Source organism: Netta rufina, assembly GCF_964035555.1.
Source record: "Netta rufina genome assembly, chromosome: 4".
NCBI classification, from domain to species: Eukaryota; Metazoa; Chordata; class Aves; order Anseriformes; family Anatidae; genus Netta; species Netta rufina.
In genome coordinates, this window is record NC_140127.1 from 31,887,499 (window position 1) to 31,903,651 (window position 16,153).

Consider the following 16,153-nt stretch of genomic DNA (forward strand, 5'->3'; position numbering starts at 1 on the left):
GTAGAGAAATTTCAACCTCTGAGCATGTGTGGGGGAAGCAGTTTAGCCACTCAGATAACTGTGGGTCAGGCTCTAGGCACCTGTGGAACTTTCAGGCATCTGAGTTGTCAGGCTTTGTGTAAATCACCCACTTAAACTTTTAAGTCAAGATCCCAGAAAAAAAAAATGCACTTTTAGTGCTCAAATGATTTCTAGATCTGGCCTTAAGTTTTCTTCAACACTCATGTGTGTCTGATTTTGACGAATAGTTTAGGCAAGTACTTGCTTGTGCAGGTGCTAGGAATTTTTTTGTAGATAGAAGCAGACCTTACAGGCAGGGTTATGAACTGATGTAAATCAGTACAGTTCTATTGACTGTGCTAACATAAACAGCTGAACTCTCTCCACAGTCCTGATGTTTTGATATGTTGCCTGGACAGTATGGTACACTGCTTCTTTTTAATCTATGATATGTATAATTCCCTGTTAACAGTCCTGCAATTTTTACCCTTTTATTGTCCTTTAAAGTGTTTTCATATTTATTCTATATATGGCTATTATATACACATATAATCTGTGTGTCAAAATGATTTTGACTAACACTTGAAGTTACAGCAGCTATTTTCATAGCTGCTATTCATTCGAAATTTATAAGGTGAAAGAAAACTAATCACAAAAACACTGATAATGGAAGCTCTTAAGAAGAGCAAGGACTAGCTTGGTTTTCCAGATTAAGTGGGGAAAAAAAAAAAAGCGTTTTTAAAAATTAAATTACACGAGTAATCTGGTGATTATTCAGGCTCTAGTGCTGGAATTTTCAGAGTCTAGGAGTTGTGGGTTATTGTTTTTTTTTGTTTTGTTAGTGTTTTGTTTGTTTGTTTGTTTTAGATTCCTCAGACTGGCACAGCAAACTGCATTGTATCTATAGAAATCAAGATATTTCTGAAAGCAGGGATAAAAGCCAGTCATATTTGCAGAGTGCTGTGAAATATTCCTTCTGTTAGCGTGTTACTGAAAAGAAATTCAGCAATTCATTGAATTTTTCATAATTAAACCTGAACTAGATGGCTTTTACTACTATTTAAATCTTACTATAAATTTTGGCTGTATTGTATGCAACATTTTCAATATCACAGCTCTTTGTTTTGTCCCTGAAGGCAATGGGCAGATGAAACTTGACAAAGTTGGGAATTGTATTTGTGTGTGTTCTTTTTTCCTAACCAGTTCAAATGAAAGGAAATGTACTTTTTTTACATTCAAAATACTTCGTTAAGTTTTATCAAAACTGTCATTTTACTTTACATGCCAGGTGAGCTTTCCAGAGCTCATTTCAGTGGGTGCCACTGTTCTGACCATCTCTGCTGTGGATAGGGATTCACAGCATAATGGAATGATTTCCTACAAGGTCCTCTCCTCCTCTGAGGGATTTTCCATTGATCATAAGAATGGTGAGTTCGTAAGCATGGTTTATTATTTCAGCTTATTCACTGTAAACTGTAAAGTCTTATTCCGTTCCTCACCTGTTGCCAGTGATCAGTTCTGGACATCATTGATGGCTGAAGTCTACCATATATTTTGGCTAAATCTGCCATTATCTCTGTAGAACTGATAACATCAAAGACCAGAGTTCACAATTTGTCCCTGAACTATACACAAGATATCTACTCACAGCATTTCATAGGTGCTATTCCTTTGATGTAGTTTAATAAAACGTCGCTGTACATTTTGTTTTCTCTTGTGATGTTTCAGATCACATATTAGGCTGTATTAAATTTGTTCATACCTACTATTTTTCAGAATAAGTTGAACTTATAATGGAGCTTCTCTACAGCTTGGGCTGTATGTTTTTAAGATTTCTGCTTTACAGAACTTCAATAATCCTAAATGGAATTTAATAAAAGTTTTCTAAATTGAGAACACGCTTTCCAAAGTACATCATTTTCTTAAATAGTGAAGAGATTTACTGATTTTTCTGACCTAAGTCTGTAATGCTATGGGAGGTAGCAAACTGTGGATATATGTGTCTCAGTATGCATGTGTATGTATAACTTTTGGTAATGTCAGCTTCAGAAATTACTAGATACTCCAAAAATGATATGTAACTGTTGTTCAGTGAGCAAGTGCATCACTTATTTTCTGTTCCCAGGCATTTTTGAGGTGAATTTTTTTTGAATGTTTTATTTTGCCTTTTGTTTTCTGAAGTTTGCGTGTTCAACCTGCTATAAGGAAGATACATTTTTGTTAGTGTAAATGCAGTATGTGGTTTTGATACTGCATCATTGTGGGTAGGCCTTGGCTTAGAGCGTTAGCTGTGATTTTGTAGAATTACTTCGGGGTGTGCAACCATTACATCACAACCATGTCATTTTCAAACATGACTGATAAGATTCAGCTTTTGCAATCACATTTACATGCCCTAATGAATGTGGGTTTTTATTATTTCTATCTCATTTTCAGGTTCGGTGTTCACTACCAAACCAATGTCACAGCTGAAAAACAATAACGTTATTCACCTCCTGATAGCTGCCATGGATGGTGGCAATCCTGCCCTGAGTGCAGTCACCTCTGTAGAGGTACACATAGAAGATGTAAATAACCATGCCCCTCAGTTCACAAGGGCATTGTACAATCTCAGTGTGAGAGAGAATGCCTCAGTTGGAGAAAGTGTTCTCACATTTTCAGCAGTTGACTTCGACTGGACACATGAAAATACATACATGGAATACTCTATTATTGATGGCAATGCAGAGAATTTATTCACCGTGGAAACAAGCGTCATGGAGTCAGAAACATCCTACAAGCTCGTTGGCAATCTTGTTTTGAGCAATAGTCTTGACAGGGAAACTGCTGCTTCCCATCGTTTGGTCCTCCTTGCCTCTGATCACGGAATGCCCTCCTTGAATGCAACTGCTACTGTGCTAATAACTGTACTGGATGTCAATGATAATCCTCCAGTATTCAGCAGCCCAGAGTACCATATTCATGTTAAAGAAAGCACCTCTGTACATAGTCATGTCACTGAAGTTTCAGCAAATGACCGTGATGTGGGCACTAATGCAGAGATCACTTATGCTATAATCTCTGGAAATGACAAACAGTATTTTTGCTTGGATGGGAAAACTGGATCAGTGGATTTGATAAAAACTCTGGATTATGAGGAAACCATGAAATTCACTTTAGTTGTCCAAGCCACGGATGGAGGAGCTGATGTAAAAAATATGGCTTTTTCTGTTGTCCATATTAGTGTCCTAGATGACAATGATTATACCCCACTGTTTTTATTTCCCAGCATGAACTGTATTGTCAGTGAAAACTTGCCTACTTTTTCTTTTGTGTGTTCTGTTAATGCACTGGATTTCGATAAAGGCTCTTATGGACATCTCACCTACTCCATCCAGTCTTCATGTTTGGCTCAACGTGAAGTTCCTAGAGACCATGATATGTTTTTCATTGATCCTTTGACAGGAGATATTCATACAAAGCAAATGTTTGACTTTGAACGTCAGAATAGATACTGTCTCATAATCCAAGCAAAAGACAAAGGTGACTCACTGGCCACAGTTACAGTTCAGGTAGATATTGAGGGGAAGGATGAATTTGACCCAGTGTTTGCACAAGATCAGTATTTCTTCAATCTCCCTGAGAAAAACGAAGCAGGCCAGTTGCTTGGCCAAGTGACAGCGTCAGATAATGATGGTGGACTAGATGGAGTTGTTCATTACTCACTGCTAAAAACTTCTCCATTCTTTTCTGTAAATCAGACCAGTGGTAATATATATTTGACTGAAAGTGTTCATAGAAAGAAAAATGGCAGCAAATGGAATGATGACAACCTGGAGTTGTTGATAAAAGCACAGAGCCCAAAAATGGAATCAAAGTTCACTGTATGCACTGTTTTTGTGAATGTTTCTGATTCTCCTGAGAGTTATCCCATTGTGTCAGCATACCGCCTGACCTTTAGCCTTTCTGTTTCCTTGATAGTGTTTCTGCTGCTTGTTATCAGCCTTATTGCACTGATTCTGAGACATAAGCGGAAAGATACAATGAACTCCAGTGTGGAAAAAGAAGCAGTATCCTCCTCGGCTTCTGATTTCAATTTGGCCAGAGAAGATGAGGACTGCCAGAAAATCCAAAGTACTGAGAGTAGTATGCTTCCCATGGGTGCCATAGCAGAATGGCTGAGCTTGGCAGGAATCGAAGAGAGGAAGGATGATGGTGTCCCCTGCAGGCATTCAGGCTCCAGTGACCGCAGTTCTGCTGAAGGAAGAACAGAGGAGGATGAAGAAATCAAAAGGATCAATGAACTTTCTTGCAGCAAGAGGGCCAGCTCTGTGTTGAGTGAGCAAGGCTCACGGGTGCCAGATTCAGGAATCCCAAGAGAGTCTGACCAGTTCTCCTGGCAGTCTGGAGAAACTGATGTTGTGGCTACCGCACGAAGCATGGAGAACATGCAGGCCATTCAAGGTGAAGGTGGAGAAGAAGCCTGTGATGCACTCTATGCAAAGAACACGATGTTGTCCCAGACACTAAAGAAAATTGGAATAAAAGAGAAGGACATAATGACAGACCTCACAAGAGAATATGCCTTGATATTAGATAGACAGGACCCTGGGTATGATTCACTTGTAACTCTTGGCACCTCTGATGAGGATCTTAGAGTTGGTTACAGCTGGGATAACGTGCTCAGCTGGCAACCCAGATTTCAGCCTCTTGCCTCAGTGTTTAATGATATTGCAAAACTGAAAGATGAAAGTGTGCACATTCATAGCTTCCCTAAGGAGAAGAAATCATCTAATTTTCCTCCTCCCTTGATAACATCAATAGCTCAACCTGGCATAAGGACAGTGCCACCTCGAATGCCAAATACAATATCAGTGCAAGCATTTAAAAAATACCCTCGTTCTCCATTTATCCAAAATCCTGGATACCCTTCACCAACTATGACCCCCAGTTTTTCTCCCTCTCTCTCTTTACTTACCATGCAGACACCTACTGCTTCTCCAGTAATGTCCAATGGGAGAATGATAGGAACGTGTCTTATTTGTCCAAGCCATGAACTTGCAACAGAGGAAGAAATTCAGGTCTAGGTTATTAAATGATGGTAGTCTGTGGAAAAATGTATGGCTTGAAGTGTTTTTAACAAGCAAAATATGCCTGTTGGAACTGTATCACCAGTATTCTTTCTGTATTCAAGAACTGAAAATGTTAATATATTAACATAGCCACAAACTTTCTAACAAACCTTCTTATTCTTTGTAGAATATGCTGTGAGTCCATGGCGTTTCTCCTTTTTCAGTTCCAAGCAAGTGTGGTTTCCCATGTAAATCAGACAGACAGGTGCCTGATAACCAATTTGATCAAGTTTACTTTTTTTTTTTTTCCTCATAATATGCCAATAACAAATTAATAATAGTAACTGTTTACTGTGGAAAACCTGTATTAGCATGCCAGTAGATTCTGACTGCCACTGTGGTTGCTTCAGGAGAGAGTACTATAGGCCAAAACGTCATGATTTTTTTGGCCAAAAAGTCATTATTTACCTCCATAATAATGGATCACTCATAGGGTCCTTTGGAAAACATAATACCCAATGGTAAGATAAAAGTAACTTTCCTCTTTATTACTAGAGTAATAAGTATCTATTGTCTTTCTGTCAATAGGACAGAAGGATCCTGGTCCCCAGGCAGCTGTAGGATAGGACAGTGTTACAGTTGTGAAGGGCTCATATACCTCCACCCTGCTCATTGGTCCTGTGCTGGGCACATCTCTGCAAGACCAGATACCTGGCCTTGTTTGTTGTATGTATCATACATATTGCATTTCGTCTATGTACGTATATCCAGACATGTACACATGCCTATACTGATGTGTATGCTTGTATATTGTATCAGATCAATAAAACGCAGAAAATACACCTGGAGTATTTCTGTTTTCTCTTCTGTGTATATTTAAAAATCGATGATGGTTCTTTTGCATCATGTATATTAAAATTGAGCTATAGGTAAGAGCAATTAGTGCGTGGGAACCTGTTCCAAGTTGGATATGTACAGAGTGTGTATATTGTATAGGTTGTAACAGCTAAAAGGAAACGTATAAAAGGAAAATGTAAAAAGGAAAAAGGAAATGTAAAATGCTGTTAGATTGAATGATCATGTGGGATCAGTATCATGTGTAATGCCTTTTGTTTCCTCAGTCATGCATGTCATGATCCTTGCTGGTTTACAGCCTGTGGGTTCATAACCTACCTTCAAATAAGATCATGTTTATAATGCTGCACCTACATGGTACAAACATGCCATGAGATCCATACTGCTATGCAAGAGTGTTTCTTTTAAAGCTGGCATGTGTTCATTACATTGCCACATAGTCTTAAATGTAGATGTAGCTTAGGAATTCATCAGGGTCAACAAATCTTACTAGAAAAGGAGACGGGAATAAAAGTTTTATAGCTGGACAAAAACCTGTACCAGGAAGAGGGAAGAAAATAGGAGGAGTCATTCCCAGTCCATATCCGGATATGGAGCATCAGTTCAAATCCATTTTTTCAGTATGAATTGGGCCATTAGATTGGCTACCCCAGAGTTGTGGGATAAACTTCTTTGGACCTATATCTGAAGAAGGCAAAATGTGTTTTTGCATTTTTATGTCAATATAGATTGCATGTGCAGTCTATAGACTGTTATAGACTATAGAAGTTTCAAGATTAATTCATGAGCTTTCAAAGTAACTTGTTTTGGCTGCTTATTGATGCAGTAGTTATTTTTGCAACTGAATGGAAAATACTAATTTTTGAATGACATTTCAGTGAGAAATCTGTGTACATAAAAGCAACTGTAATGTGATGCCATGACATCAACATGTAATAATTTCATAGCGCAAATAATACGCTATTTTAAAACCTGACAGATTTTTCTGTTATGAAGGCTAAAGGTTAGCCACAAAACTTGTTTTTTACCTTTTAAAATTACACTATCTACAGCTTGTTTGGTTTTGATGTATGTCTTGACTATAAAGTCATTTTTGATTAAATGAGAGATATTCTTTGTGATGTTCAACTCTGTGTGTTTGTAGTTTCAGGAGGCAAACAAGACACGGAGGACTGCTTTTTCTGTATAGTCAGCATCTTAGCTGCTATCATTTTAGTTTCAGGCAGTCCTGGTCAAGTGGCAGCTGTTGTTGCTCTTAGTAGGAGTAATGAGCACATGCTATCCTGGTAGAGGGATCGTCTTTGCAGTGGGTGATCGGTGGAAGATCAAATGCCTCAAAAAGCAAATCTTTCACAATGATGAATATGAAGTGGTATTTAAGGTGTTGTTTCAAGTACAGATTAATGGATTAATAGCTTTTTCTTCACAAATATTGCCGTTGCAAATGGAATAATATTAGTGCTATAGCTCTTCAAGCATGCAGTCATACTTTGTACAAAGATTTGGACCTTACCATGCTTGCTAACATGGGCCTGCTGTAATTCTGCCTGAAAATGAGCAAATCTTGTTTCTGTTCTTTTTGCTTCTTCAAATATATTTTCGTTTTGATGGCTCTCTGAAAGGATTATGACTCACATCCTATTTCTCAAGCACATGAAATAACCAAGACATACTTTGTGCTCCTCTTAAATGCTACAAGAGTCTTTTCCATGTCTTTTTGTGTATTGGCTCATTCTGTATCAAACAGGAAACAACACTTAGGTAACATATTGTTGTTTTGTATACTGTCAAGCTTAAAGTGGCTATTGAAACAAATGTTTGCAATAAATCATGCATAGTTCTTCTAACCTTACTGTTTTTCCCCTAAGTAAACAGTGTAACATCTATAATTTACCATGAGTTTAATATTAGCTTGAATTGAAGAGGCTGTGTTACTTGCAATTCTGCACACCAGTTTTAACACTTTGGAGAAGGTACAGAACTTGTTAGTGGAAAATCATATTAAGCTCAAAATGCATAAGCTATAAAATAAAAGACAGTTGTCTCTTCTGGAATTTTGGCTGCCTGCCTTCTGGATTTCTTGTTGGCAGCCTTGAAAACACTGGTGTAAATCACTACCAAATGGATATCAAAATTCCATCTACCAGTAGTAATCATTAAATTGACATTCAAGCAGATTCCTGTGCAAAGAGGAAAAACTTTCATAGATTTCAGGAATTCATCATTTAAGGATTATAAAAATATATATACCTATTTTCTAAAATGATATGAGAAAAACACTGGTTACTTACATAAGTCCATATTTAGTTTGTAGTTTATCTTCAGCTGAAGACAGGAATTAGTCCTAAACCAGGTCTAGATTTAAAAAAAAAAAAAAAAAAAAAAAAAAAGGTTCTGATGAAAATGAACCAAGTCTTTTGCCAAGTCTATTGCACTGATCATTCCTACTATTATTTATAATTGGTTGCTATTGATTCTCTTTGCTTTTCTTTAACTGACATGTAGCTTCCTGAAGAATTTTCCCTAGCTTTTCTTCCTTACAGTTAGTGTGAATATATGCAAAACCTTTCTTGGGAGACCTATAAGACAAAAATGTGCTGCCCTTACAAAAAAGCATTGCTAGAACATCAGCTAACACCAGACGGTCAGTTGTGTCTGTATGGCTTTATAATTTTACAGCCCATAGAGGCAAAGGCCAAGTGGTGATTCAGGTGGCCATCTTAAGCAGCAGGGGTGTTGTAATTAAACCTTATCCTTGGTCAGAGCTCTCAACATGTCCTAACTTCATTGTTCCTTGAAAAACAGCCCCTGGAGTGGAAGGACATGGGAAATCCTTGCAGGGGAGGGAACTGGCACAGGTTTGCTGATCATTGAGGGTGGTTCCCTAAAATCCTGTAAAAACACTAATTGGAATGGGAGGCACTTGTGACTGTAATGGAATATACTGTAATGGTAGGTTTATATTTAGAATTTGGCTTACTTTGCAAATGAAATGGCTTTGCAGCTTCTTGCTCCTAGTATCTGGCACAACAGAAACAACTGACTATGGCATTGCGTTGCTCAGTTTGCTGCTGATGATCTGGTTGGAACAACTAAGGTGTTGCAATATCAAATTGAGTATACTTTCGGGTCTTGCATAGCTGCTCGTTCCGCTAGCTGTTCACCATCACGTATAGAAAGTCTAATATATATTCAATCTGAGTATGGATTTGGATGTTCAGGTCTCATTAAACTGAACTGCAGTCTGGCATCCAAATCCTCGTGGTGGCTTTGAAAATTCCACTGTACATACGCACAACATTTTTAAAACAGTGGAAAAAATGTAGATGCCTAAGCAAAAAAAGGGGCCTTACAGAAAGGAAAATTGAGCATATAAAACCTCTTTTAGGCTTGCACTTTATGTTGCAGATAGAACTATTACTTATTAAAAAAAAAAAAAAAAAAAAAAAAAGCTTTTTTTTGTACAAAGTATGAAACATAATAGAAGACCATCTATAAAGAACACTGAGAGGTATCAGGGTAGTCTAAGATTGTGAAATGGTTCTGTTTCTTGATATGTATGTGCTACCTCAGCAATGTAGAAAGTACCAAATCCTTTAGCTAATCGTAGTCACAAGAATCAAATTACTGCCCCATTACTGTTCATTTGAGTGACCCAAATGAGCCCTGTGCCTGATGAAGCATTAGATGGTAAACCAAATGCCTGAAAATGCGGATGTCACATTAAAGGACTGAAATTATCCGCTGTGATATTCAAAACTTTAGTTGAAAATCACACTACAACTGGAAAAATATCTTGAATATGTAGTTCAAAACAATGGATTGCAGCACTACAAACTATGTTTAAAAATATCAGCCCTGTCCAAGTCACCTTATCCACTGGAAAATAATCTTATATTAAACACTCTTTTGAAGCTTAGAGTATTTAACACACTCTGAGATGCTTGTCCTGAAACTGCATGTAAATTGCTTGTGAAAAGCTGTCAGAAGTCTCAGAAAATGGAAGTTGAATTGTGCACAGTGCATTGAGCCGACATGTTTGAGAATGGATGGAGCTAGATGATGCCCACACATCAGCCCAACTTGGAGGAATACCTTTCTGTTCCCTATGTATGCCCACTGCATTTGGTTGAAAACTTTCAGGTGGGGAATTCAAGAGGGTTTCTAAAATGGCATTATTGGTTCCATATCCAAACGAAGTGAGTAGCAAGTCAAGCCTGCTTGTGATGACCTCAGAAATTCCTGCTTCAAGCCCTGCGTATCTGGGTATGGACACATTTCCAGCATCTCCCTTTTAACAAACTGAAGCGTTCATTTAATTTCAAAAGACTTGAAAGTACTGGGTTCTGATCCAACACCCCAAGACTTCTTCCACTGATTTCAGTGGTGCTTAGATAAAAAATGCACCTGGAAGAAATGGACAACACGTGTGCCTTCCTGGTACTATAACAAGAGTCACTGGCAGCAGAGAGCTGACTCCCCAGTGTGCAGGGCTGTAAACCAGCAGGAAGAAGCATTAAAAGAAGGGAAATCAAGAGCCTGGAAAAGAGAGTAGAACCAGCATGGGGTGGGGGGAGGTTCAGAGGGGAGGTTCCTCTTTGCTACATGGTGATTGATGCGAGTCTTGCTTTATATGCTTATTTTGGAGTGCATTTTAGAGAAGTCTGAGAAGGTCTATAAGGAAAAGGTCATCCTACTGTTTCATCATTCTACTTCTGTGTAAACTATGGTCTGCTGCCTCATTAGTTAGTGCTTCTATTGAACGCACAGAATAACCATGCCTTTGTATAGGGATTTCGCTACTTATCTTTATACTGTAAGCACATTACCAGAGGTAAGGTTCTGGGTAGAATTAGTCTTCAAAATGACACTAACAACTGCTAACATCACAGTAGCAGGAAAAGGCTTGGCGTTTCTTGAATGGGCTGTTGTGTGGTGGTTGTTTTTTGTTAATTTGTTTTGAGAGGTGCATGTTTTTTTTCCATTTTGTTTTTAAGTTTAACAGTTTTACAGTTTTGCACTCTGACTTTTGGCTTCTGTCATGCTACTGGAACATGTTGTGCCATTGGTTGACCACATATTCACTGGATGGAAGTCGAGGAAAGGTTTCAGCAGCCTACTCTGCTCTGGCAGCAGAATGGTAGAAAAATACATATATCTTCATTTCTGGATATTGTGTACTGTACTTGATCAATGATATGTTTGAACTCACCCAGTTTTCCTCCAGAATTTTTCCATGTCTAGCTAAAATGTTCCAGTGTGTACAATTTCATCCCCCATATGTTTCTTGTAACTCAGTTTTAATAACTGAAAATTGGGGATTTTGACCCTAATCAGTTAAGGTGTGAAACCAAGATGTGAAAGTTTCCTATTAAAACAATGTGGTCTGTTCCATCATTATAATTAGATATATATGAGGTTTTAGTAACACAAAGCCTCCTCTTACCAACAGTTTCTGGATGGGGTTTAATGAGGTTTTTATGACTTGAATATCACTACTTAATTTATACCATACAAACAAAAAGAAACAAGGAAATGTAATTACTCCAAGCAGAGTAAAGTTTAAATGATGAAGTAAGGAGGGCATATTGATAATTGGGTTTTAAAGCATTAGGCTGAATTGAAGGCCTGTCCAGTTTGCCCACCTGGCTTGAGATACTAAGCGCTTAAGGAGCTCTTGTGGTAGTCAAGGTGTAGTGCCCTGGGTGCCTAGTGGTGGGACTAGTAGTCCTGCATTACAGCTCTTTCATTTTGTAACAATGATCGTGCTCACATGTATAAACAGAAGTGCCTAGTGTTGTGTCCCATAGTAAAATCAGTCATGCTTCTTGGCAACAGTAGGGACTGGTAGAATACCATCATATCCATGACCTGCTGAGCTTCACAAGTTACTGAAAAGCTGCCTCAAATACATAATAAAAGGATAAATTTCAGGGTCTTCTTCCTAAGAGACAAATTCATTATAAATGATATGAGCCAAATCCTTCCAGTGACTGCTGAATTACGTATTTCTGGAGCATGTGTACACTTGACTACTGTGGTGTAGCTCCTAAGCAGAGTTTTTGTGAGTCTCAACAATGAGCAAAAAGGGTAATGTGTGAAAGTCTATAGCAGAGAAGAGAAAATGGGATAAGGAAAAGCAAAATACGGACACTGATCAGATCTGTCTTAAAGAGCACTCTCTGCTAAGAATTGAGTGCCAGTCAGCTCAATTGATTCAGAAGACAGAGTAGTGTGCTGCCTGCCAGGAACAGAATTAACATGTTGAAGACCCAACAGGAGAAATGCGTGCTGAGGAACAAAAAAGCTTGCTTTCTCCACCTATGATCTCATAACAAAAGAAACTGCTGTGAGTTTATGAAGGATGGTGATGGCAGGCTGTGGCATGAAGACATAGATAGAATCTTTGGTGATCTCCAGCAGAGTTTTGCCAGCCCATCCAGAAGGAGGATAAGGATAAGGGAAGACAGTGCAGAGAAGGTAAGGGAGGAAACACACAATTTCTCAAGTCTGGTTCTATTACACAGAAAGAAAGTGAGCGGGGAAAAGAGATAAGGGAGAAAGGAGTCACAAAAGCAAAGGGAGTGGGCAGGGATTTGGAGCTTCACAAAACTGAATGAGGCCCCTGATCAAATTGATCAATCTTTAAAGCTGGCACTGCTCTGAGCATGAGGTTGAACTACAGATCTCGAGAGGTCCCTTCAAGTCTAAATTATTTGGTAACTCTTACAGTAGGAAAGAAGTATTGCCATCATCAGCAGTGATCAGGTAGATGATACAATGAGTGATGAAAGGTCAGGTATGGAATTGGATGAGGTTAGTAAGCTACAGCTGAGGTTCTTGTATGTTTTCTAGAGATGTCTTGCAGCACAGCGAAACTTCGATTACTCCTGCAGGACGTGAAATCAAATCTAATAATTACAATTGCAACACAGGTATCAAAAATGTGTTTTAATCAGGAAGAGCAGAACTAAAGGCAAAAGGTGATGAGATATTACTGTACATCGCTAATGATTGCTAACGTAGTAGACTGTAAAGTGTGAAGGCCACCAAAAATAAAGGTGCTTTGGATTACTGTTACATTAGAAGAAATTTGTTGAACTATTTCCCTTGTATGTGGTTGGCTATAGAGTCTGTTGTAGATACTAAGGTTGGTTTAGGTACAGGCATACTATAGATACAGGATTTTCCATAAATATTGTGGTATGTTTCCCTGTAATAACATATATGTAGCAGTTGAACAGATATTACAAAACATACCAGGACTGAGGTGTTCATTTGTTTTATAGTTAGTATGTTTCTTCACATAGTTAATTAACAGCATCACTGACAAAAGATTATCTACATTAATTTTTATCCAGGTAAGTTATTAGAAAACTATGGAAGACTTGACTGTAGAAAACAAGCTTGCATCTATGATCACAGGTTTTATTTAAAACAATAAATAAATAAACAATAAATAATATTGTTTATTTAAAACAATAAATAAATAGAACAGGTTTTATTTTAAAAAATTAAAATTAAAAAAAAATATTTAAAAAAATTTTAAAAATAAACATTCATATAAAAGGAAGAAATTTGTATGTAACTAAAAATACATTTGCATGCTTTGTGCTACTGTATGCTTTGCTCCAGCTAACTTATTGGAAATATTTTAGCTCAAGTGGAATATCACAGAAGAACAGCTTGGGAATGAGGTGACTAGTGGAGAACCTTGCAGATAGATTTTCTGGGTTGTTCAATGTTTTCCGTTAGAAGTAATGGTGGAAACAAGACTGTCTGGAATAGAGCTTGATTATTTTATTTGAGGAAATTTGGATTATTTTCATATTTGAATTTGTCAAACTTCATCTTCCAGCTATTATTTCTTATAATACTTTATTCCGCTCTAGATTAAGGCACACCTGAACTTCTGTTATGATTGCTCACTGTGAAGAAAATCTATTTTAATCTCTCTTTTTTTTTTTTTTTTTTAACCTCCTAAAAATATTGACTTTTTCTACTTTCACATCATGAGTCATTTTCTCTCTTAGTAATTTTTGTGGCTATCATCTGAACCTACTTTTTCAGCATATTGAAGTGAATGTAGTTGTTATTACAACATTCTTATAATACCAAAAATTATTACAACAACAATTTATAGACCTGAAGTATTTGCAAGCAGTCCCAATTTGTTTCTTGAATATAAAATATCCTGGCTGTTAATTCATCTATATTCATCTTTGTTTATGTTCTCTGACCTCAGTAATATTAGCATTCTTCTCACTTATTAATGAACTTGATAATGTTTATTATCCCTAAACAACGTCAGAGGTTCTTCATGTATCTTCAGTTGTACAAACCAGAAAGATATGTTTAATATTTAAATAGCTAATGTCTCACATAATTGTATTTGAAGAAAGAATTTACCTTGCTTTGCACAGAGAAAGAAAATACTGTCATTCAAAAAAAGTTGCATAAAACATGAATACAGTTATAAAAGGGAATGTGCTGAGATAATAGCGTCCTGGATGGTGAGTATTGGCACAGACTTAAGTACTGTTAAAGGCACCATAACTCAGACCTCTGTTTACATTAGGCTGTGTAGAACTGCCATTTCTTGATGTGAATTTTGGGTCAATAGAGAAGTTTCAAAATTTGCCCAGAGAATCAAATACTTTAAAATATTTTGTTTGAATTTTCATCCCAGTATTTTGAAATGTGATAGGGATTATCACATTTAATAAATAATTCATGATAATTCAAAGGCATTTTATTAAGCTTCCAATTGCATGACTCTACATCTTCTGTTTCCACCACCTCTGTTTGCCCACCCCATATCTCTTCCTGACAGAATTGTTTTGGGAATTGAACACAGATTGGGGAGTGGTAGTTAGAGGACCGAGAACATACTTTTCTGTAAAATATTTTATTACTGAAATCTTCTCCATTTTAGAGATATCAAAAGAAGTAAGGTATGTATTTGGGGTATGTATAAACAATGTAATACTTCAGAATGTGGTCTGAAAATGTTTAGCAGAGTGTATTTGGAAAGACGCACTATTTCTGAGTGAAGATGATATGAGTGGGCTATAAAGGTTGTCATCAACAAGCAACAATACTCTAAGACCTTTAGAGTATTTCACACCATAGTTTTCTCTGTAGGTGCCTGATATTTTACAGCAGCTTATTCATAAAATATTTTAGTAAGTTTTAAAGTTTTATTGTTTCTATTTTTGTCTCTGTCTGTAGGGCCAAACTCCATTAATGCTACAATTCCAACTATAAAGAATTCTGGGAGAGGAAAGGAATTTATAAATAATGTATTTAGAAGCCTCTCAAATGATCTGCAGAATTTTTGACGCAGTGTTTAAAGGGGGAATGTCTCATGATACTCAGCCACAGAGAGATGTTTTATCCTTAGAGAGTTAAGTAGTAAGAGCTTCCTGGCTTTTTAATAGATTTAAATCTCTTGTTTGCAACCTGGGAGGGTCATTAAGCTTACAGGTAGCTTTAAATTGGGGCAGAGTAATTCCAAAGGGGAGATTCACAGTTTATTTGTGGAGAGAAAAGCTGACTTTCCTTGTCTGGGACATTTTTTAAGGTGGCTGTTAGAAACCGTTGAGGAGGTAAGATACTTTTAAATTAATGCAGTGAGAAAGGATTAACAGAGCAAAATGCAGGGTAGGCAACCAGCGGAACAAGATAAAATACCATTTCACTTTGTGTATCAGTGCACTAGCCCAGCAAAGAAATCTTGCTGCCAACCCAGGCTCTATAGAAAACCAGTGGCATCTTCAATGAGGCTTGACTTTCTACGAATGGGTAGTCCTCCATGCTACATTATTTCCATACCAACAGAGAAAAACTGCTAGAGCTGGGCTTTATGGAAAGGAAAAGGCAGGGAAAGTAGTCTTCAAGGAGAAAGACAGACACAAGTGAAAGGAAAACAAGGTTAAAGAAATAGCCTAATGTTTTGGTCCAGAGAATTTTAAACTGGAAACTTGGTATTCTGGGGAAAATGGTACCTTGCTTGACTGGGATCTGAGTCATGTAAATCCTGCACAAATGAAAGTACCATCTGGATCCCGAGTTCCGTGCTGGAAGTTTGCAAAGTGTCATCTGTGGCTCAAAGGCTGAGTCAGGTCTCCGGATGTTCTATATCCATTTTTAATATAAAATGTGGATGGTTTTCTATGGCAAATTTGTAGAAATTTTGGCGGAAACACTCCAAACATAACAGTAGTATCTCCTCCCTGGGAACTTTC

General features: G+C 37.4%; 1 protein-coding gene across 1 annotated transcript in view; it reads left to right on the top strand.

Annotated features, from left to right (window-relative positions):
- Positions 1–5,066, top strand: part of DCHS2 (dachsous cadherin-related 2) — a gene marked incomplete at both ends in the record, with an annotated part of 105,596 nt that extends 100,530 nt beyond the window's left edge. The window contains 2 exons of the mRNA XM_084286064.1: positions 1,289–1,427; positions 2,437–5,066. Coding sequence (XP_084142190.1) covers positions 1,289–1,427; positions 2,437–5,066 — 2,769 coding nt within the window. The remainder of the gene's footprint in view (positions 1–1,288; positions 1,428–2,436) is intronic.
- Between the last annotated feature and the right edge of the window lie 11,087 nt (positions 5,067–16,153).